Genomic DNA, 21,267 nt, shown 5'->3' on the forward strand with positions numbered 1-21,267 from the left:
ATGAGAGCACCAGTGCTCCTTTTAGCCCTGACCCTATTCCCAGTTGCAGCTGAAGCAAGCCTGGAACCGTGAGATTATCTTTTGATTTTGGGGGGCTTGGTGGAAAGGACTGTCATTGAAGGGTGTGGTGCTGAGGTGCTGCACGGTTTAGCATCACAGAGCTGCATGCAGGGAATCTTGTTATTAGGGAGGCTGAGCAGAAGCAATTCCTTCTGAGTTAATTTGGAGCTCTGGGTGTCAAGCACCACTGCAGGTGAAGCCCCTGGTATATGCTAGTGCAGGCACCGCACTAGCAGTGCACTGTACACACTGAAAAGCTACAGAAACCACAATTTTGCCTTCGTTGATCCTGTGCTTGTGAGGATGAAATTTGGTGTGAGGATGAAATTTGGTGTGAGGCCTGAAGCCTTATGCATCGGTCACTGAGTTTTCAGCTTCATTCCTCACCTAAACTTTCTGTTCTTGTGTACTTGCTGCTGGGGCAGCTGTGTCCTGGCTGGTGGCAAGGTGGTGACAGACACATACCAGGAGCCATCTGGTTCCATGCTGGGCATGTTGCTTCTTTCTGGCATGGAAAGGGAGATGCACCATAGTTCCTTCACTGTAGGCCTCTTAGACATTTCTGACCTTTGGTGTGCCTCTTCATGAAAGCAGCAGAGATTTATTCTGGCCTGTCCATCTCAGCCTCTGAATTGTTTCTGAACATCTGCTCTCTTCTAGTCACTACATGGTGGTGTTCCCTGCTGTCATTCACCATTCCCAAGAGGAGAAGCTCTGCATTCACCCCAGCTCCCTGACTGAGGCTGTTCACCTGGCTGTCACCCTGGAGGTGGAAACCGAGAATCACACACTGGTGGAACAGGATGTGGAGAAGCCAGGTACTTTTGAGTGCATCACCTTCCAGGTGAGTGTAGCTGTGGTTGCCAACTTGTCAGTAGATGATCTTCCTCTCACTTCAGACAGGAGTGCTCTCCTGACACACCGTCCTTCTCTGCCTTGCCATGAGGTTCCAAGCAGGCGAAGTATCTTTTCCTACCAGTTCCAGGCAAAATACAAGTATGCCCTAGAACCTAACAAAGTAGGCAATCTTTCACAGTGTAGATATATATTTTTTAATCTCTATCAGCTGATTTCATCCTACTGTTGTAGTTAGCTGAACTAGCCACACTGAGGCTCTGACACGACTACAGAAATTTCAGTTACATTTCTGGAGAGACGTGGAGATGTGTCTGGTGCTGAGACTCTACAAACTCTCCCTGTCTCCTTCAGCACCATACTAAGTTGTTGTGCCTATGCTCTGATTGTCCTACAGATTCAGCAGAACTCGAGAAGGGTCTGTAGTCAGTTCTGGTTCTTTTATCAGCAAGACAATATTTAACAAAGTGTTTGGTGCCAGGACTTAGGAGAGAGTGAATCCTGGTTCTGGAAAGCCAGGGACATCTGTAGTTAAAAAACAAAACAAAACAAAACAACAAAACAAAATGAAAAAACAAAAACACTTTCCCCTGGTGAGCTTAGTCTTTCTGATAGTGAGATGTCCAAAGTTTTTGCCTGACCATTATCTTTTTCCCATTACTGCCTTAGTCAGCTCCATATCTGTCTTCCCTATGTGTTTTTTTGTTTGTTTTTGTTTTTGTTTTATTTTGTTTGTAAAAAAATCTTAAATTTCTGTGATGGGGAGAATGATATGTCAGATGGTTCGCTCTTACATTCATGAATAAAAGACAGATGGTGACTGCTTCTTCTTCAAGCAATATTAAGTGGGCTAGAGACTGATTCATGCAGTGGAGTTTGGACTCTGAAGTTTGAGGATTGTTTAACAGTGAGGTGATGTCTCACATCTGGGATAAGATGCAAAATCTCTGATGAATTTGTTTTCTGTTTCCTTACATCAATCAACCTAGGTACCAGCATTAATTCCGTGGGAAACAGATGCTTCAGCTTCACAAGTAAGACACCTTTCTTGGCTGCCTCTCCTCTTACAAACTAGAGAGCTTCAGCCTCTCCTGTGTCTGAGCCATATTAAAGGGAGGAGTTGCAGGGTGGGAAATATAGCAATGGGGAGAAAGAAATGTAGAAATGCACAAGTGCGACAAGGGGAAAGGCAGAGAAAAGAGAATAAGGAAACTGGGGAGCATGTGGAAGTCTATGACTAAAGAAAGGAAAGAGCTAAATCAAAGAAAGGGGACAGAGAAGAATTAAGTTGGAGATTTTGGTAGCCTCAGTTTCCTCTTCAAGTTACTTCTAGTCTTAGGCAGTTTTTGTTTTAATCTGGCAGTCAGAGGAGGTGGTTTTTCTGCATGTCCTGATACACAGAGGTGACAGCGTGCTCTTTGAGGGTCGCAAGAAGGTACTGGTCAAGCCCCAGGAGAACGTAATTCTGGTAAAGACAGACAAGGCCTTATACAAACCTGGAGAAACAGGTAAGGCAAGAAGGTGACATGTGGAAATGGGGAGGGAAGGGTTAAGGTAGCAGCCACATTTTGAGGGAAGACTTCATCAAGTGCACCAAGCTAAGCCTTTTGGAGCTAGAAGAAAGCAGGTCTCTTTTTTTCAGTGTTTCCAGGAACAATGTGAGTCAGGATATTCCCCATAAGCCGTGCTCTACCAAATGCTCAGCCTGCTGCTTCTAGGTGTTGTTCTGGTGAAGTATCTCTCATGAGGCCAAAAGGAAAGCCAGAACACTCTAGGACACTAGGCAATCTCTTGCTATTTTTTGAATACTTGTTTACATTTGAGTAAAGCTTAAAGTCACTGCATAGACACTTTGTGCTTAGAGCACCTCCAGGCTGTAGAAATATGGAGATTTATTCCGCAGTTTTCACAATATGAACAGACTGCAGAAAGACCAACCCCACTGTTTTACACATCATTATAATCCTTCCAGGTAAAAGCAGTGAGTTTCTGCAGCCTGCAGCTGCATATAAACCTCCCAGACAAAGTCCTGGGTGGGGTGGGGGCTGGGGTTGGGGCTGGAGGGCAGGTGCTGGGAAGGACTGTTTGGGGAAAGACCTGAATACCACTAAGGTAAACAGAGAGATGCGTAGATATTGGAGAACAGAAAAGGAGAACAAGATTTGTGCAAGGACATGTTGAATGCAGAATGCTTTACTATCCTTTCCTTTGTATTTCCAGTGAAATTTCGAATTGTGAACCTTGACAATGACCTTAAAGTCATTAAAAATGAGGTGAGTTTCACCCCATGCATTTATAGAAGGAGGAGCCTCAGCATGATACACATTGAGAGGCTTTTGAAAGAGACATTTCCCTCTCCCTGCATGCCTGTTAAGTCCTAAAGACAAGCGATCTTTGAAGGGAAACCACTCATCCATTGGTCCCCTGGAGAAAGACTGCAGTGTAAGCTAGCACAGAAGGAGACATAATGTAGGGTCTAGATGGAGCAGAACTTCTCTGGTTCGCATGGATGCTGTTTTGCTCTATACAAAACTGAGCTTGTGTCTTTTTTTTTTTTTTTCTCTTTACAGTTTCCCCAGATATGGCTGCTGGTAAGTGACAAAGAACTGACCAGGGGGAGTCTGTCTCTTCCACTGTGCCCTTTCTCTCCTTGACTGAGCTGTGCCACAAATGTAACCCTATAAATAAGTCATCTGAACTCTTTTCTACCTGGGCTCTTCTTTCAAAGCAGCACATAGCTGAGCTAGAAGCATGGCAGTAATGAATCAGAGCAGAAGCACAAGGCAAAATGGTCAATAGATACAGCACAGCTGCTTCTCCTTCCTATGGTTCTGTGGTATTACCACTTCCCAGTAGCTTTACTGACAGCCTTTGCAAGTCAAAAGTTCAGTAAAAGGGTACTGGAGGGAGGAGAAGGAGTCTCACCTGGTGGTCTCTGCTGTGACAAGGGATCCTCTCTGCTGGGGCAAGGCTAAGCCCTGGTAGTGCCTTCTTGTGCCTGAGTATGGTTGGACCTTCCAGGTACCTATGCTCCCAGTGTGACTTAGTGTCTCTGAATGTTCTTTCCCAAATAGGATCCTAAACATAACCGTATTGCTGAGTGGCTGAATGTAAAGTCAAGACATGGCATTGTGGATCTGTCCTTCCCCTTGGCCTCTGAAGCAGCCCTTGGGAATTATACCATCTCAGTGCAACAAGACATGGCTAAAAATACCTTTGTCGTTAAAGAATATGGTGAGACTTGGACAATAGAGGTGAGGGAAGAGCAGTGTTGGTAGGTAGAGAAGAGATGTGGACATGTTCATCAGACCTTTTGCCCTGGGAGAAGAGCAGATCAGGGACACAGATGGGTCTGGGCACACATCTCATGCTGGTCTGAATGTTCTGCAGCTGAGTAGGGTACAAGGCAGATGTTGTAGTCTGACAAGACTGTAGATCTTGTTCTAGCTGCAGCTGGACCCTGTGGTGAGCACTTTCTGCTGCTCATTGTCACCCTCCTCTAAGCTAAATGTACTGTTCGCTCCAGTCAGCTGCCATAATAAAGAGCTGCATCATGCCCTAGCCCAGTTCAGTTGCAGTGACCCTAACCTGTTTACAATGTTTATGCCTGATGGAGCTAGAGTAGAAAGCAATTCCTTGTGGAATTGTAGCAGCAGAGGGAGGCAAAGGGAGTAAGCACTATCACAACATGGGGATGAATAACTGGCGTCATTACTATCTTGACTGCAGCTATAGCAGAATTTCCAGTCAGTGCCCACCATACTCAGTACTGCTTTTTTTTTTTTCTTTTCTCTCTGTCCATGCCTCTTCCCCTCTTCCATGCCTCTGTCTGCAGAGCTGACGAAAATTGAATTAGAGATTGAGCACCCTCCCTTTATCAGTACAGCAGATGAGGAATTTCAGCTGAAGTTATGTGGCAAGTGAGTACCATTGTGGTATCTGTCCTTTGGCTCCACAATCACCTCTAAATTGCTGGTAGCAGAGAAGTGGCCTTCCAGTATGACGTTCTTGCATTACCTTGTTGAGAGAGCCAGATCACTCTGTGGAACTGGTTCCTTCTCACCTACGGTCATTCACTGTGAGACTGAAGGACACTAAGGATGCTGGTCAGGGGCACACTTGAGATGGTGGCTTGAAAATGGGCTGTCCTGATTTTGTGAAACGCATTCCCAATGTATAGTGGGTGGAAAGAAATGCAAACTGTTTTGCAGGGATGAGCTGAAGTTCCTGAACAAACAAGATACAACACTCTCCCAGGCTCCACTTCATCCATGATAGGGTGGGGGGCCTGGTTCAATTTTTCTGCTGAAGTATCTCATCTTCAGGTGTGTTTCTACCCTGTGACGCAGGTATACTTACGGGAATCCTGTTCGAGGGAAAATAGATATTACTTTTATGACATTGCCACAATTTGGGAAGAGAGATTTCTCAAATTCTACTGAGATGAGGAAGGAACAGAGCTGGGTAGGTGGAAATATGAGAGTGGAAAGTATCACCTGATGGAAACGTCTGTCCATCTGTCCTCTTAATCTGCCTGACTGCACCTCTGATGTACGCAAATCTGTTTAATCTGGTGTCTTTCCACTTCTTAGACCTGCTTGATTTCTCTTCCTGTAACTCCTGTATTACTTGAATTACTTTTCTGGCTGCCCATATCTGACTCAGTAATTCAGGAGAAAGCATGAGTTCTGTGTAAGTAATGGTTCCTGTGGCCTTTCCCAAGAATCTGTATCATACTGTGCAGAATCAGACCACTGGTCTATTCAGCCTTGTGACTGTTCCCACCAATAAACAGTAAATCAGACAATCAGATAGTCAGTGGCTTAATGTACCATTTCTTGCTCTGTTCACACAGTTTAAAGATAATCTTAAGCTTACCAGTGTCCTGTAAAATATTAGGTCCAGTGCTGGTTACACTTTCTGCACATTTGTGCTCGTTATGTATTTTTGGTTAAGCCCCAAGGTTATTTTTTTTTTTTCTCTCAGCTTTCAGATGCAGCTCTTTTAGCTTGCAAGTCACAAGAAAATATTTTTAAATGTCAGGTGAGCCAGAAACAAGCCAGAATATGGAAATCCAACTGGATCTCTGCATTTTTTAAAATCCATCCAGTAGCAAAATATCTCCATCTGGAATGATGCATGCCAACTTCCTCTCACATAGCATGCAGAAAGCCATGCAAAGTTCTCCAGAGAACTTAACAGACACAGCTAGAAACACTTTGTCCGCCCCCACGCTCATGGCAGACTGCCTGTACCTAATGACTGCCTCTACCTAATGATTGGCACAGCTCTTGAAATCTGTAACTGGATGGATGCCCTTGTTTAGCATGGCCACATCACAGAGACAGTTGTCACTAGAATGCCACCGTATCAGACTTAATTCATCAGGACCACAGTTTTAGGGAGAAGACTACCTCCGGCTCAGGTGGACACCAATGCTCTTTTAAAGGCAGGGTGTGGGCTTAATCCAGTCTCCTTCTTAGCCAGTGACATAACTAACCATTGTGTCATTTGTCTGAAGCACTTTTTTGTGCCCCTTTTTTGGTGACTTTAATCCAAGCATGCTCAGTTTTTTCTCTGGCTAAGGTATCCGTGGCGGATTTCTGCAACTACAGGTTTTTGAGCTTCCCTCTGTTCCACAAGTATTTGGAAATACTTCTTTAGGATTACCCAGCATCTGTGAAACAGCTCCTCTACCTCCACATCATGCTCTTTCTTTCTGTTCATGTCTTTGTTTCTCCAGACAGACAAGAATGGCTGTACTACTTTTACAGTGAAGACAAGGACTCTGGAATTAAATGAATCTGACAGCTACATATATGTGAAAGGGGAAATGGAGGAAATTGGAACAGGTACTGCAGGACATGTGAAGAGTTCTAATCCCTGCAGACAGCTTTTCATTTCTTTGATTTTTTTTTTTTGGTTTTGGCCTTTTTGCAGCAGTTGAATTCCTTTTGAAAGGAGAGTTCCCTAGTCTTCCATCATGATGATGTTCTCTATTCTAGTACCTCTTCCACCTGTTATGACCAGATTTCCTAATCCTCTCTACCCTTCATCTCCACAAGCACACAGATGTCATTTCAGTGACTGCCTGGACACTGAGGTGTGTCTCAACCATTTACAAAGCCCTAGCTAGTCATGGAAAAGTCTGCAACAAATCCTCACAGTTCTTGCTAATTGTAGTGCACCATCCCAGCAGGTAGTCCCTACTCACAGAGTCTCTTGACCTCTCACTTCCTAAGCCTGCGGCAGGGTTGCTTATGGACACTTCTGCTGTCAGAAATCCCATTCTGCTCCCTTTTATTCTGCTACAATATTGACTATGAGGAGGTAGGTTCTCAGCATCAGTGTTAATGTCCTATTGTTCTGGCAACGGGAGGCGTCCATTTTTTGAACTGCCACACTGTGGGTGGGGTTTCTCAGGCCACTTTTAGGCATCTACAATATAGTTGTCTATACCAGAACAGTCATCTGATTTCTCTTAATCTGCAAAAAAGAGAAATATGTGCTTATAAGGTATGATGTATCCTGTCATTAAGCAAATATCCCAGAGAGATTGAGGGAATCGTACACTAGAAGAATGTATTTTCTCTTCTAAATTTAGATGTAGGTAGTGTAGAAGCATCTTCTCATCTTCTGCTTCCTAAGAGGACTGCTGGGGTTTAACAGATTTCTTCTCTCTCCACACAGGAGCAAAGACTGAAAATATATCTGGAATTCCTATTGCGACAAGAATGAAGTCTATAGAGTTTATCAATCTCCATCCATTCTACAAACGTGGATTACCATACACAGGGAAGGTAACATCCTTAGGTCCCTTCTCTGCTGAGAATACATCATAGGTCTAATTTTCCGTAGGTAGAAAGAAGCAGTCTCTGGGAAAGTAAGTGCTGCTCTGTCAATATCTGGCAACTATGAATGAAGCCTTCTATAGAAGCAATTTCTTTTCTACACCCTAACCCAGTAATTTCCCTGAAAAGGAATTTTAGAGCCAGCTGCAGTCTCTGAGAGCCTCCTCTGGAGCAGCTCCTGAAACTACTCTGAGTGATATAAGGCATATGGAAGGGGGTGTCGGCAGCAGGGAAATATTATTACCTGTGGACAGCTGTCCAAATGGTTATGGCAGCTTGGCAGAAACCACTAAAGCCTTGTGTATCCATTCACTGTCAGTCATTGCTAACCCAAGTCCACAGCGTGATGCTAGGACTGCTGTCCCATTGGAGCTAGAAACACTTCCATCTGGGCCAGTACTAATCACATAATGAAGGAGGGCAAAAAACAGTAAGAGTTAAGTTGCTGGAGACAAGACAGCTTCTGATCTTCTAGGATCTTGGAGCATTGTTCAAGAAAAAGCTCAGGATCCAAGGAAATTACCTCTTTTTTAACCAATATAGGTAACTTTTACCTATAGCCAACTGTAGGTATAGTATAGTATGGCTGCACTATACTTTATTTCTGGTCCTGAACTGCTGCACACTGGTGTTTTTGTGTATTTATTCAGTTTTTATTTGGATCCTTCCAACCTGTCTGAAAGCTCAAAGGACTTAGAAAGCCTGATGATAGTAATAATTAGTATTAAGCACTGTCGGGGCCTGGGAGTGTGGCATGAGGGATATTAACTTCCTTCCCTTGTCTGCAGATGTTCTGCCACAGTGATGACTCTCCCCTCCAAAATGAAACAGTCTACCTAACAATTGACATCAACGATGAGGAGACACACCTGTCATTCCTCACAGATGAGAAAGGGGAAGTCCACTTCTCACTGGATACCACCAGCTGGAACAGCACACTGGTTTCTTTGAAGGTGAGCATCAGCCACAGTGAAAAGATAAATAAAGTAAGGGCAGTTGGAGGAATGGGGCAGAAAGTGGAAGACATCTGAGGTTTCTAGGGCACAATCCTCTGGCTTCTAATCTCATTTGATCTCCCTTTCAATACCAGACTTTGAAGCACTTGTCTTCTCTTCACACCTTCTGATCCTACACCTGAAGCTCATTGTTGCCAGCCTGGCAGTACATGCATCTTTCCAACTCTCTGCATTCCTTGCAGCTGATGTGGGATTCATGCCCAAGCAGTATGACTTCCCATTGCTATTTGTTTCTCAGACTGGAAGAAACTATTGCTCTGGATGTTTTCCTCTGAGACCCTAGCCTATCCAGGGTGAGGTCCCCTAATTTTGGTTGATGTGGTTTGATGATTAGAGGTTCTGTAATCTGGGAGGTAGATTTCTGTCCTCAGGGAGCCCAGGGGCAGGCTTTAGTTCCTATTCCTAGGCCCACAGATATTGTCCGCAGAGCCCTAGATTCTCCACATGGAAGTAGACCTTCATCATGCAAAAGCTGTTTCTGCACCTGTTGTACTTAAGGGCATCTAAGCAGAAGTACAAACACAAAACATGGGTGTTGTATTCATGCTAGACAGTTAAAGACTGATGTTAAGTGGAAAGGCAATGGAGGAAAAGTAAGATTGTGTGCAAAGCTACTAAACTTAGATTTTTGCTAAAACTTCATAAGAGAAAGTATTATTAACTTCAAAATTGACCTTAAACAAAAGAATGTTTTAAGCATACAGATGTGTCATCTGCCAGGTAATAACTTAGTATTTTCCTCAGACTCAAAGTGTACAAACTCATTTGTCAGGTCATACTGACTGCTTACTCATGTTTTTGTGCTCTGAAGGGCACCTACTACCTTGGAAATGACACTGAGGAGAAGTCTGAAAGTATTGAGGATAGCTTCCACTGGCTGAAACCTTTCTACTCTGAGAGCAACAGCTTCCTTGAGATCAAGGCCAGGAATGATGTGATGCCCTGTGATCAAGAGCAGGAAGTGCAAGTGGATTACATCCTTGACCAGAATAAACTCAGCTCTAAAGCAGACCACATTGATTTCTACTACTTGGTGAGCAGAGAAGACATCTGAATCTCGGGCAAGGTCACGCTTACTGGTATTTTATCTTTTTCACAATAGCACACAGATACTCTTGGTAAAGGGTATACTGTTCCCAGGACAGTAAAAGTCAGTTTGTGTATTCTGTTCTGCCCCAACCTCCTGTCCTCCTATCCTCAAGATCCTGGGCCTTCTCCTATCCTCCAGCTGCTTTGCTTTGTTTGTCCTGGCCTAACCTTGGGTGATAGATGCCTGCCATTCATCTTAATTTCTGTTATGTGAACTCAGAGGCAATCTCTGGTGCAGCTGACTTCCCCTGGCCTGGTTCCATACAGAAAAACAAACAAACAAACAAACAAACAAAACAAAACAAAACAAACTTGAAATTGCCAGGGCTTTGATGCACTCCAGAGGTATGTTACAATGTGTTGATGAAGTCCAGTTACAGGAAAGTGAGTCCAAAGCAAGAGTCCAACTACTTTCAGCCTAGCTGAGAGGTTATTAGTATATGGGTTACTGAATTGAGCTCATTCATAAGTTTGAAAAGTGTTGTATCCTAACAATGTGAAATCAGACTTCAGTCGTGCTTAAAAACAGCTGCTAGTGCTAGACTCAGATGTACCTCTGGCTTCATAAGTGGCAACTTCTTCTCGCGTCCTAACCAACACCTCTGAAGTCCCTTCCCAGCTGTCACCACCTCTGATGCAGAGCTCTTTAGGTCATAGCCTACCAGAGGAGCATCTGTGGCAATATGTCAGGCATTTCTTTCTCTCTTCTTTTGTTCTTTTCCCACTGTCCTCATGCCTGCAGAATTCCGGCCCTTCAATGGCTCTTCTCTTTGCTCTTCAGGTGATTGCCAAAGGCAGGATCCTTTTCAGTGGAGAGAAGAAGGTATCAATTCTCCAGCATGAGAGTGAGTAGAACCTCATGAAAATTAAGTGCACCATAACAAATACCAGAAAATTGTGACTGCCAACCAATGACAATCTCTGCAGGTGTTACTATTATCCACAGGAAGAAGCTGTTGAAATGAGTTCTTAGTGTGTGGTCCACCTCATTAGACCAACACAACCTCCACTCTCATCAGTTCAGTGGCCTTCTAGACAAGTGTTTTTCTTCTGTCTTGTCTAATTGACCTAATACCCAACCTTATGACTTTGCTGCTACCTTGTATCTTTGGAGACGATAAAAAATTTGTGTAGCTTGCCTGCTTATCTAAGGTGCGGGAGGAAAAGGAGATATTTTTGCCAACCTTGAGCCAAAGCAGTGCCTAGTATACTGGGATTATTGTTAATCTGTAATCTGTGACAGTGTATGTGTGGGATGTTCCTGTCTACAGGTATAAAGTATTGAATTCCCTCTTTTGATTCTTATTGTATACCCTACCCCAATCAGCTGATTCTGTGTGGCGTGAATTCAAACAAGAGCTTTCCCCCTCTTCTCAGCTGTTGTCTTGTGCAGATCTACAGGGTTCCTTCTCGTTCACTCTGACTGTTGGCAATGACTTCCTTCCTGACATCAAACTTCTAGTGTATGCTCTCTTCTTGGATGGAGAGGTGGTAGCTGATGTGGAAGAGTTTCAAGTAGCAACGTGCTTTAAAAACAAGGTAAGTAAAACACAAAATGGAAGGAGAGCACAATTGCATCACTGATATGCTCTGGCCTGCTGTGGTTCTTGGTTTTGTTTTATCCTCAGCCAAAACGTGTAAGTTGGACACACGCTAAACCAGATGTCCAGTATTTTTGACTGGGAAACAAACAGGTAACCTCCTTCTTACCTAGATTCCTAGTTCTGCCCTCCCCTACACTGAGAGGCAAGCTGTTCCAAAGGAGTAAAACAGGCCCCCTTGAACTCCCAACATTCCCCATGAGTGACTTGGGAATACACTATCCCTTGTGCTCTCCCCAGTGCAAAAGAAAGCCTGCCTGCCTAGCTACGTGTGTGAGCTCTGGATCAGCAGGAGGTAGTGGTGTGGTAGTAGGGGAATTTTGACTGGGGTCTATGCACTGCAGCCCCAGTAACCTTCCCAATAGGTTTCCAGGATGGTTTCTGTCAGTATCTCAGCTCCCTTTTCTATCTTATTCTTTGTTTTTCACCCTGCTGTCCAGACACCTAAGACTCACAGAGTCCCACTCTCCAACAGTGAGCCCCTGACCCCATCTCCTTTTGCAGGTGGCACTGGACTTCTCAAGCAAGGAAGAAGTCCCAGGGTCAAAAGTCAGTCTGGATCTCAAGGCTGCTCCAGGGTCCCTGTGCTCTGTCCAATCTGTTGACAAGAGTGTCCTCTTGACGTGGAACAATACCCTAACAGCATACACAGTGAGTGCAGCCTCCTGTGGCCATCCCCATGATATCTGCCTGCCTTCTATCTCCATGCATTGGCAGGAAGCTCCTGAAAGGAGGAAGCCCATAGTCCTAACAGGACATAGCATCGTTAGGTGGCTGCTTTGGTATCCCCCCTCCTGGGCCTCTTCTGAGCAGTTGTGTGTTGTTCATGTTCCTAGTGCGTCCGCCCTGCACTGTGGGTCTGTCTGGAGAGTGGTGGAAGATGCACACCACTGCAGAAGTAGGTGGGGAGAGCAGCTTCAAAGAGATGCTAGTGCTCACTGCTTAGAGCGAAAGCGCTTTCCTCACATCTACCTTCCTCTCTGCTCTTCTGTCTGCTATCAGGCAGTGAGACTAAGCCTTTAAAAGTGAATTTTGCCCTGGTAGGGTCCTCCTGTTCTTCTGCCTCCAGCCTTGCTGAATTATAACCATATGACAGCTCATGCTGAGCACCTGAGCAGTTCTTTAGAAAACAGAAGACAGGACATAACCCCATAAGGCTGAATTTGTAATTCAGATATGCCTTGTGCTCAAACTGAGTCATGTGTCCTACCCAAATCTTTCATTTTAGAGTTAAAAGGCTTGAGCTGTCAGAAGTGATAGTCTGCAAACTAAGGGCTTCTTGCCTACATCCACTCCTTGGGCTTCATGTCCTTTAGTGTAAGCTGGGCCAGTGCCAACATCTTCAACTACGAAGCTTTATGAAGTATAATAGAGGGCTACAGTACAACTATGAGACCCATACAAATACATGCATGTTGCCCGGTTCCTTATCAAGACCTCTGTTTTTCCATTGCAGCTGTATAAGACAGTCTTTGATGACAGTTTTATAATTGGAGGACGAGGGTTCCCTTATCACCTGGAAGACTTTGATGCATACCCTTGACTGCCCCAGAGATCTGGTCTCCATAAAAAGACTCGGATGGAAGCACCGTGGTACCAAAGTGAAGCTGATGTCTTTAATCTGTTTAAGGTGATTCTCTGCATTTGTACCAAACTTTTCCTGAGACAGTGATTGCCAGTATGCCAACCTGAATGCCTACAAGAATTTACTCTTAGCAAACTTCAGCTGCTCTGACTTTCATTGATAAAAGTCATCTGTGCCTTGTTCTTCTCCATCATGTCCACACTCACCTGGGGACTATGGGGAAAGATTAAACTTATGAGTAAGCATAGTGCATTCCTCATACACTGCCCGGAGTGTGAATCTGTAAGTCTATGCATATGCATATGAACAAGTAGCATTTTTAATTGTTTCATCTATGAACAACTCACTTACTCTTGCTATCTCAAGTATTTTCAACATTCCTGTTCCCTTTTATTTATCACTGATTTATTCTCTTACTGTTTTTCCAGATGTTGCGCATGAAAATATTAACCAATACTAAAATCAAGAAACCAGTTTCCTGTATAAAACGAGACTTCAAGAAAAAGATGTTGTCTAGCAAAGACAGTGTAACTGGTAAGTAATGGAAATGCCCATCTCCTTGACTGAAGGGGCTCTCCTCTCCCAGTCCTAGCCAGGCTGCAGCTGAGATGGCTGACTTCCACCCTGCTGTGTTTCTCTTTTGTGTGTGTATGAAAGGAATGATGTTTGTGTTCAGTTTAAAAGGCCTGATTTATATATCACAGATAAAAGCTCAAATCTCTGTGCCTTATTGGCTGTCCCTGGGTTCTGCACTCTTCACAGAAAATGTAGTGTGCTCTCCACCAGTATTTTCACAGACTGCTTAAAACAGTGTGACTCCATTTAAGTGTTCTGTCCCTTTCTGGATCCAGACCAAACTTTCTGGATTTGTCAGACTGAGCCTCAGGCTAAAGTCCATCCAACTCTCTCTCCCTAAAGTTGTGTTCCCCAAAGATACAGACACTGTGTCATATTGTCACTGAAAAGCCAATCCTGCATACTCTGTTCTGTGTCGCAGGTCATTTATGGTTTGTGTTAGATTGCCTGCAAATGAAGAAGCAATTTCACCTGTACTGACACATGCTATTTTCTGATGTACCACTTGCTTTTCTGCAGACAATTATGTTGGCCGTGTTGATTCTGTACTTCAGTCAGATGACACAGAGAAGCCGAAACCACGGACACATTTCCCAGAAACCTGGATTTGGGATTTGGTCCCTGTTGGGTTGGTAACAGTCTCTGCCTGCCTTCCCCAGAGAGACCCCTGGAAACTTCTGACTGCTCCTGAGCAAGTTCTCCTCTCTTTCTTCCTGCTGTAGTAATGACGGGCAAGCATCTCTCCAACTTACTGTACCCGACACTATTACAGAATGGCATACCAATACCTTCTGTGTTGCTGATACTGGCTTTGGGCTCTCTCCTTTGGCCACGCTTAGGGTCTTCCAGCCTTTCTTTGTAGATCTGTCACTGCCCTACTCTGTGACCCGAGGAGAGACTTTCAGCCTAAAAGCCACTGTCTTCAACTACCTCAAGGACTGTATCCAAGTGAGTATTCCTCCAGTCCCATAGCCTCTATTGGAGCAAAAGCTTGAGCCCAAAAGCAAGCTCTGAGCTTCTCAGGAGATGTAGATACTGGCATCTGGGCCACAAAGCACAGTCTTATATTTCGTGACCCATGGTATTTGCTCATTTGAGCAGGGCCCGGTACTTACTCTATGCTAATGCGTGTTTGTACACCCCACCACACTCAGGTGCACACCACCCTCAAAGACACCCCAGAACTAAAGGTGGATGCCTGTCCAGGCTGCCAGTTCACCAGCTGCCTCTGTGCCAATGAAACAAAAACCTTTGTGTGGAATGTGACAGCCACCAGACTGGGTGAGGTTGAGCAGAGGGATGTGTGGCAACAGTGGGAGGAAGTGTGAAATTTGCCTGCCTCTGTGTCTGGTCCTGTCATCTGTACATAGATATCTCTGCTGCAAGTGCTGAATAACGTACCCTTTTGCTTCTTGCAGGCAAAGTGAATATCACTGTAAGCAGTGTGGCAGAAGATTCACATGATCTGTGTGATAACCACGTTGCTGTGACACCATTGCGAGGAAAGACAGACACAGTGATAAAACCTCTGCTTGTGAAGGTTAGTCAGACCCAGTCTGGAGAACACCTGGGGACAGTGAGTTATCCCATGAGGCGATTAACAAGAGGAAGCTTAGCCCTTTCTTGGAAACAGGCCTACTGGGTCATGGAGACTTCCTTTCCTGCCTTCCCATTCTGAACTACTCTTTCTTCACCTGCAGCCAGGAGGTGTACCACAAAAGAAGACGCAAAATGCCTTTCTCTGTGCTACAGGTATGGAACATAAATCCCTGGCTGCTGTCCATCATGAGAGCAGGATGGAATCATAGAATGGTTTTGGTTTGGAAGGGATCCTTAATGATCATCTAGTTCCAACCCTCCTACCATGGGCAGGGACATCTTCCACTAGACCAGGCTGCTCAAAGGCCCATCCAACCTGGCCTTGAACACTTCGAGGGAGTGTTTTGAAGTTCTGTGATCGTGAAGTTGAAGTGAACTTTCCTGGGCAACCTGTTCGAGTGCCTCACCACCCTCACAGTAAAGAAATTCTTTCTTATATCTGATTTAAACCTACTCTCTTTTAATTTGAAGCCATAACTCCTTGTCCTATCATCTTGCACTTGGCCTTGTTGAACTTCATGAGGTTTGCACAGGCCCACTTTTCGAGTTTGTCCACGTCCCTCTGGATGGCATCTCTTGCTTCCAGTGTGTTGACTACACCACACAGCTTGGTGTTGTCGGCAAAGTTGCTGAGGGTGCGTTCAATCCCACTGTCTATGTCACCAACAAAAATGTTAAACTGCACCAGTCCCAATCCTGACCCCTGTGGAATGCCACTTGTCTGGTCAATCTCTTGGTGACATCCCTGATTTGAGCTCCAGGTAAGCAGCAGACTTCTATAAGAAGCAGATCACATCAGCAGATCAGGTCAGCAGATGGGTGCTTCTATACCTCTCAGAAGAGAGTTTCCCACTACAATCACCCGTCACCTTTTTTTAGTTTCACTAGTTGTTATATGGGGAGCAGATCAGGCTGCCTTACTCAGCTCCATCCCCCCTGCAATGGGTCTTTCCTTGTCAATCAGCAGAGGGGTGAAGCAGTTCTGCAAGGGCACCTCAGGTTTTGTGTGAAGACTTCCTCCTGCTGGCCCTTGCCATTGCAAGCTCCCATTCTTCTGTGCTATTGGCGTCTCTCCCTTTCACATGTGCTGGTTTTGAGGGGAGTTTTTGGTTGTTTGGCCATGGGTTCCCTGCAGACTGCACTTGGAACCGGCTATCTGGTTCCATTATGCCTTGACCTGCACAGATAGTCATGGAATGGTGCCAGGTTGTGGGGTTAAAGTGTACCTGGGCCTCCTGCTCAGCCAGTGGAGGGGGTGCCCTGCCCTGCTGCACCCAGCTGGCACACCATGCCCTCACCGCTCATGCTCACTAGGGGTTGCCTATGGAGGAGGCCGCCGTCACTGTGTGTGATAAGTCTTCCATTGAATACATTCCTGGGTTTTGCCTTCCTCAGATAACACAGTCTCTGAAGAATTCTCCCTGACCCTGCCTGCAGAGACACTGGAGGGATCTGGCCGAGCCACTTTCTCTGTCATTGGTGAGAAAGGCTTTACCTGCTCTTGGGTCCCAGTGGGAAAAGCTTACATAATACTTTGGTCTTAATGCTGCATCAACACAGTTCCTCAGAAGATAAACTGAAGGGGGTGTAATGCTAGCCTCAAGAATGTGTATCAAGTAAACTTTTTCAGCAGTAATTCCTCTCAATATGGAATGATCTTGGGTGATCCCTAGGTGGCTGGAGCAGAAGACACGGGGTATCTCCTCTGATGTCTCTGACTGCCTCCTTCCAGAATGATGCAGTCTTCCCTTGCTGTGCTGGAGCAATCCAGGAAGGATTTGAAGAAATCTGAGTGTGATATGAATTGCTTGTTTAATGAGGAGCTGGCTCTTTTCCAGGATTCCAGTAGAGTTTGGAGACGGCGGGAGTTCCCTCATTTCATATTGCTGAATGCCTGTGCTTTTCTTTCTCTATCTCCTCCACCTCAAACTGTAGGGGATATCATGGGCCCAGCACTTCAGAATTTAGGTCAGCTGCTTGAGATGCCCTTTGGCTGTGGTGAACAGAACATGGTTCAGTTTGCACCAAACATCTTCATCCTCCAGTACTTGCAGAAGACTAAACAATTGGACCCAGAAATTGAAGATATAGCATTGTATTTCCTGAGAACTGGTAAACATTGTCCTTCCTTCTCCTTCTGCAAAAAGAAGGTATTATAAATCAGGAGTGTGGGGCATTGGTTTATTGGGTTCACAGCAGGAGAGGAAGCACTGCCAGAGCTATGCCAAAGAAAGATACTGCACAGTATAGGAAATTGTTTCAAGAAAGGTAAAGCATCCTTCTGAAGAAACAGGACTTCTATCTCTGGCTATTATTGAGGTATTAAGCGTGTTTTTCTGAGAATGGTGTGGGTAATTAATGATTTGCATTATAACATGATTTGCATTATAACGTGATGCCCGTGTTTTGTTCTTTTATCAGTCTGAGGCAGACGGAGACATTTTCCTTGTAGAAAGAGGGCATCAGCTGCTTAATTGGAATAAAGAGTGGCCATAGGGGACAGATAGGAGTTTAGTAACTTAGTGTTTCCTTTTGGTTTAGGACATTTATTATGGTGGTGTGTCAGCTTTGTCCAGTACAATCCAAATTTAATGCAGTGCTACTATCTGTGTCTCATTTTGCAATGCACATCACATTCCAGCTTGGCAGTCCTCTTAACCTGCTACACTGAATGCTCAGCAGCCTCCCATGGATAGGAAGTTTACTCCCTTCATCTCCCTTTCTTTCCTGTACCATAAATTAGGACAGATGTTTGGGAGATGGGAACTTACACAAGAGAATGGTATTAGCAGAGGGGCAATGGTAACTGATAACTGGTAACTGGTGCCATGGGATGCACAGGGTGTTGTGGTGTAGTAGGTTTGATTCAATGTCTCTGTAGGAACTGGTGAAGTCTCTTACTGTAAAACATACTTCCTTCAGCAAGGGTAAAGTTTGAGATGCTACATGCCTTCACACTGAGAGTTGTGCCCTTGCACCTGTCTTCACAGGTTACCAGCATCAGCTGCTCTACAAACATGATGATGGTTCCTACAGTGCCTTTGGGAAGGCAGACACGCAGGGCAACACGTGGTGAGTGACCAGAGTTGGTGCTGTCATCCCAAACCTATTGCCCTTACTGTTTCTGCTCCTGGCTGTGACATAGGATTACTCTGTGCTCTGTCCACAGGCTGACAGCCTTTGTGGCCAGGTCCTTTGGGCAGGCCAGCTCTCACATTTACATCAATAAGGATCATGTGCAGGATGCTGTGCTTTGGCTGCGGAAGCACCAGCTGCCCAATGGATGCTTCCAGATTGTGGGGAAGCTCTTCAATAATGACTTGAAGGTATGGCCAATAGCCATGGAAATAGTATTGGGAGGAACATAATGTAGGGACAGGCTCATTCCCTAGGCTCTTCTGCTGTGCACAGTAGCACAAAGCAATCTCCTCATGGCTTAGCACAGCCAAGACAGCTTCCCAGAGCAGAATGAAGAAGCATGGCCTAAAACACCATGCATTTCCTCAACATGAGGTTTTAGTCTTTGCTGGGTTTTCTTCATTTTTACTCTAGCCAAATGGCACCATGGCTGATTGTGCCAAGGCACATTAGAGGCACAGGGAGAAATATTTGTATCCTCTAGTGCTTGTCTAGAATACTTTGGCCAGATTATCCCTCTTCTCATGCCTTATGACCCACAGTAAAGATTGTCCAGATAGGCCTGACTTTGTGCTCTAATATGGGATTATCTGAAGACACAATTGTCCCTGCACTGTACACTGACTGTAAATTCTCCTGGAGCCTGGCACTCCAAAAACTGGTCCCTGCACTGTAGCTGGAAATGCACAATGAACGTGCCCTGGTGCTCAGGTACCAAACATCTGCATGCACTCTGGCAGTACCTGGGTTCTTGTTTTTTGTAAAGGTATGAATAATCCAGACTGATCATATTGCAAAATCACCCTTACTAAATACAAGGCAAATTTATGAAAGAAAGCAAGCTGATATTTTAGCAAAGCAAGGGGTTACACTTTTTTTTTCTTAAAAATTTAATGCAGTACAAAATAAAACCAGAGTGTACATGTAGACCGTTCATCCTTGTCTGACTTTCATTCATTTCTTAACATGGGCTTTCTGTCTGAACACTTATTTTGGGGCACAACAAAGTGCCCTCCTATTGCACTTTGAAGATTTTGCTGTCAGTGTGAACAATGCTACACAGCATCTCAGCCCAAATTTTCCCCCTCATTTATGATGCAGTCTTGTCTCATGTCTGAGGATGTAGGCAAAACTTCCCTGAGAATGCATGTCCTCTGATGGGGAAGGAGACACTTGAATGCCTGTTTACCCATGTTAACCTGTGGCCTCTCACAGTCAACTGATTTGTATGTAAACTTGCATTGCTTCTTGTATACAAATCCTGCATCATAAAACCTTTTCTCTAGTGTCCATTTGTAACATACATTATAAAATAAATAGCTCCCCACTATGAGGGTGGTGAGGCACTGGAACAGGTTGCCCAGAGAGGTTGTGGACGCCCCATCCCTGGAGGTGTTCAAGACCAGGTTGGATGGGGCTTTGGGCAACTTGATCTAGTGGAAGGTATTCTTGCCTGTGGCAAGGGGGTTGGAATTAGGTGATATTTAAGATCTCTTCCAACCCAAACCATTCTATGATGCTATGAACACTTTGTTTCATTCCCTTCTATGAGAAGGCATGCCTAGACTGCATGCCTATGCTGCATGGCTCTGAGGCTGTTCTCAGGACTAGACTTTTGCAATGTTCAGGAAATGAGCCAGGAGTGATTTTTTTCACTTCCTACATCAAGAATTTCCAGAAGCATGCTACTACACTCTGGCAAATATGCTATCCATAGGTAGTTTCAGTGGTTAAACAATAACATTCCACACAATGCTTGTAGGCAAGCAGTGTTTGGTTTTGTCCCTTTCTGATGTCTGTCTGTGTGACTCGCAGGGTGGTGTGGATGATACACTCTCATTAACAGCCTATATCACTGCTGCACTTGTGGAGCTCCACCTGGAGAAGAATGTAAGTTACATTTGAACTCTTGTAGGGTTTGGGAGCATGCTCCACCCATCATTTCTCACAAGGTCTGTGGGTTCAGGGAGTACTCAGATTGAGTTGGTGAAAGGCTCTGTCATGCCCCACCTTGGCACATGATCAGCTCAAAAGGAAATTTTTACCATGGGGAATGTGTATGGCCTGAATTGCAGCAAGCAGAACATTTGCCATTCCCAGATAATCTTAGGGGGGACAATTGTCTCTGAAAATGATGGAGGGCTTGCAGGAAGGATGGGATACTTCAGTGTTGTTGATACTATTTCACAACAAAAAGTCCCAAAGGAAATTTACTGTGTTTGGATTCCTTTCTCAGGACACAATGCTGGATAATGCCTTGCATTGCCTCAAGAATATAGCAATTGATGAGACCAACCTTTATGTCAAGGCCTTGATGGCTTATGTCTTCACATTGACCAAGGATATGGAGATGAGACAACAGCTCCTGGATAAGCTAGAGAAGGAAACTGGTAGGCTGTTGCCTTATAGAAGAATGGGTTCAAGAGAGTGTGTTTAAGACCTGATATTGGTAGGATTTAATTATAGTGGATTGGGAAATTTAACTTTTCTCACATTGGCTTTTGTGTCGGAAAATGATAATTTATTGAAGCTGTGAAAGGTCTCTAGTATTTAGGAGAGAATTCTGGAGACAATTTCTTGGACCCAAGAGAAAATTTCTGGTCAAAAGGAACAGATGCGATCTATATTTAATTTGTGGGGTCAAAGTCTCACTTCACTTTAGGAAGAGTTGGCTTCAAATCTTGCCCTATCATTCCTCAGCAATGCATACACAACACAAGAGACCTCACAGAGGCAACTTGCCTTACTGTGTCTATTCAGCTGCTGGTCAAGACATTCAAGCCTTTTGACAGTTTCCACATTGCTGCTCTGCTCAGCTCAGGGATCTTGGGTTTATGAATCTTTAGTTCAGTTCTTCCTTTTGTCTCTTTAACTTGCAAACAACTGGACTTCTATCC

At 44.6% G+C, this 21,267-nt stretch overlaps 1 protein-coding gene across 1 annotated transcript in view; it reads left to right on the forward strand.

The window, feature by feature from the left end:
* LOC121078608 (alpha-2-macroglobulin-like protein 1) overlaps positions 1-21,267 on the forward strand; it is a 28,944-nt gene continuing 7,677 nt past the window's right edge. The window contains 29 exon segments of the mRNA XM_040574970.1: positions 1-68; positions 721-904; positions 1,905-1,949; positions 2,279-2,423; positions 3,136-3,188; positions 3,486-3,506; positions 3,990-4,149; positions 4,751-4,835; positions 5,265-5,379; positions 6,659-6,767; positions 7,606-7,715; positions 8,555-8,719; positions 9,594-9,815; positions 10,653-10,716; positions 11,265-11,410; positions 11,977-12,123; positions 12,929-13,102; positions 13,486-13,591; positions 14,153-14,261; positions 14,356-14,581; positions 14,788-14,914; positions 15,052-15,173; positions 15,334-15,385; positions 16,628-16,711; positions 17,168-17,344; positions 18,223-18,304; positions 18,402-18,558; positions 20,186-20,260; positions 20,607-20,760. Coding sequence (XP_040430904.1) covers positions 1-68; positions 721-904; positions 1,905-1,949; positions 2,279-2,423; positions 3,136-3,188; positions 3,486-3,506; positions 3,990-4,149; positions 4,751-4,835; positions 5,265-5,379; positions 6,659-6,767; positions 7,606-7,715; positions 8,555-8,719; positions 9,594-9,815; positions 10,653-10,716; positions 11,265-11,410; positions 11,977-12,123; positions 12,929-13,102; positions 13,486-13,591; positions 14,153-14,261; positions 14,356-14,581; positions 14,788-14,914; positions 15,052-15,173; positions 15,334-15,385; positions 16,628-16,711; positions 17,168-17,344; positions 18,223-18,304; positions 18,402-18,558; positions 20,186-20,260; positions 20,607-20,760 — 3,484 coding nt within the window.

Source organism: Cygnus olor, chromosome 1, assembly GCF_009769625.2.
Source record: "Cygnus olor isolate bCygOlo1 chromosome 1, bCygOlo1.pri.v2, whole genome shotgun sequence".
Lineage (NCBI taxonomy): Eukaryota > Metazoa > Chordata > Aves > Anseriformes > Anatidae > Cygnus > Cygnus olor.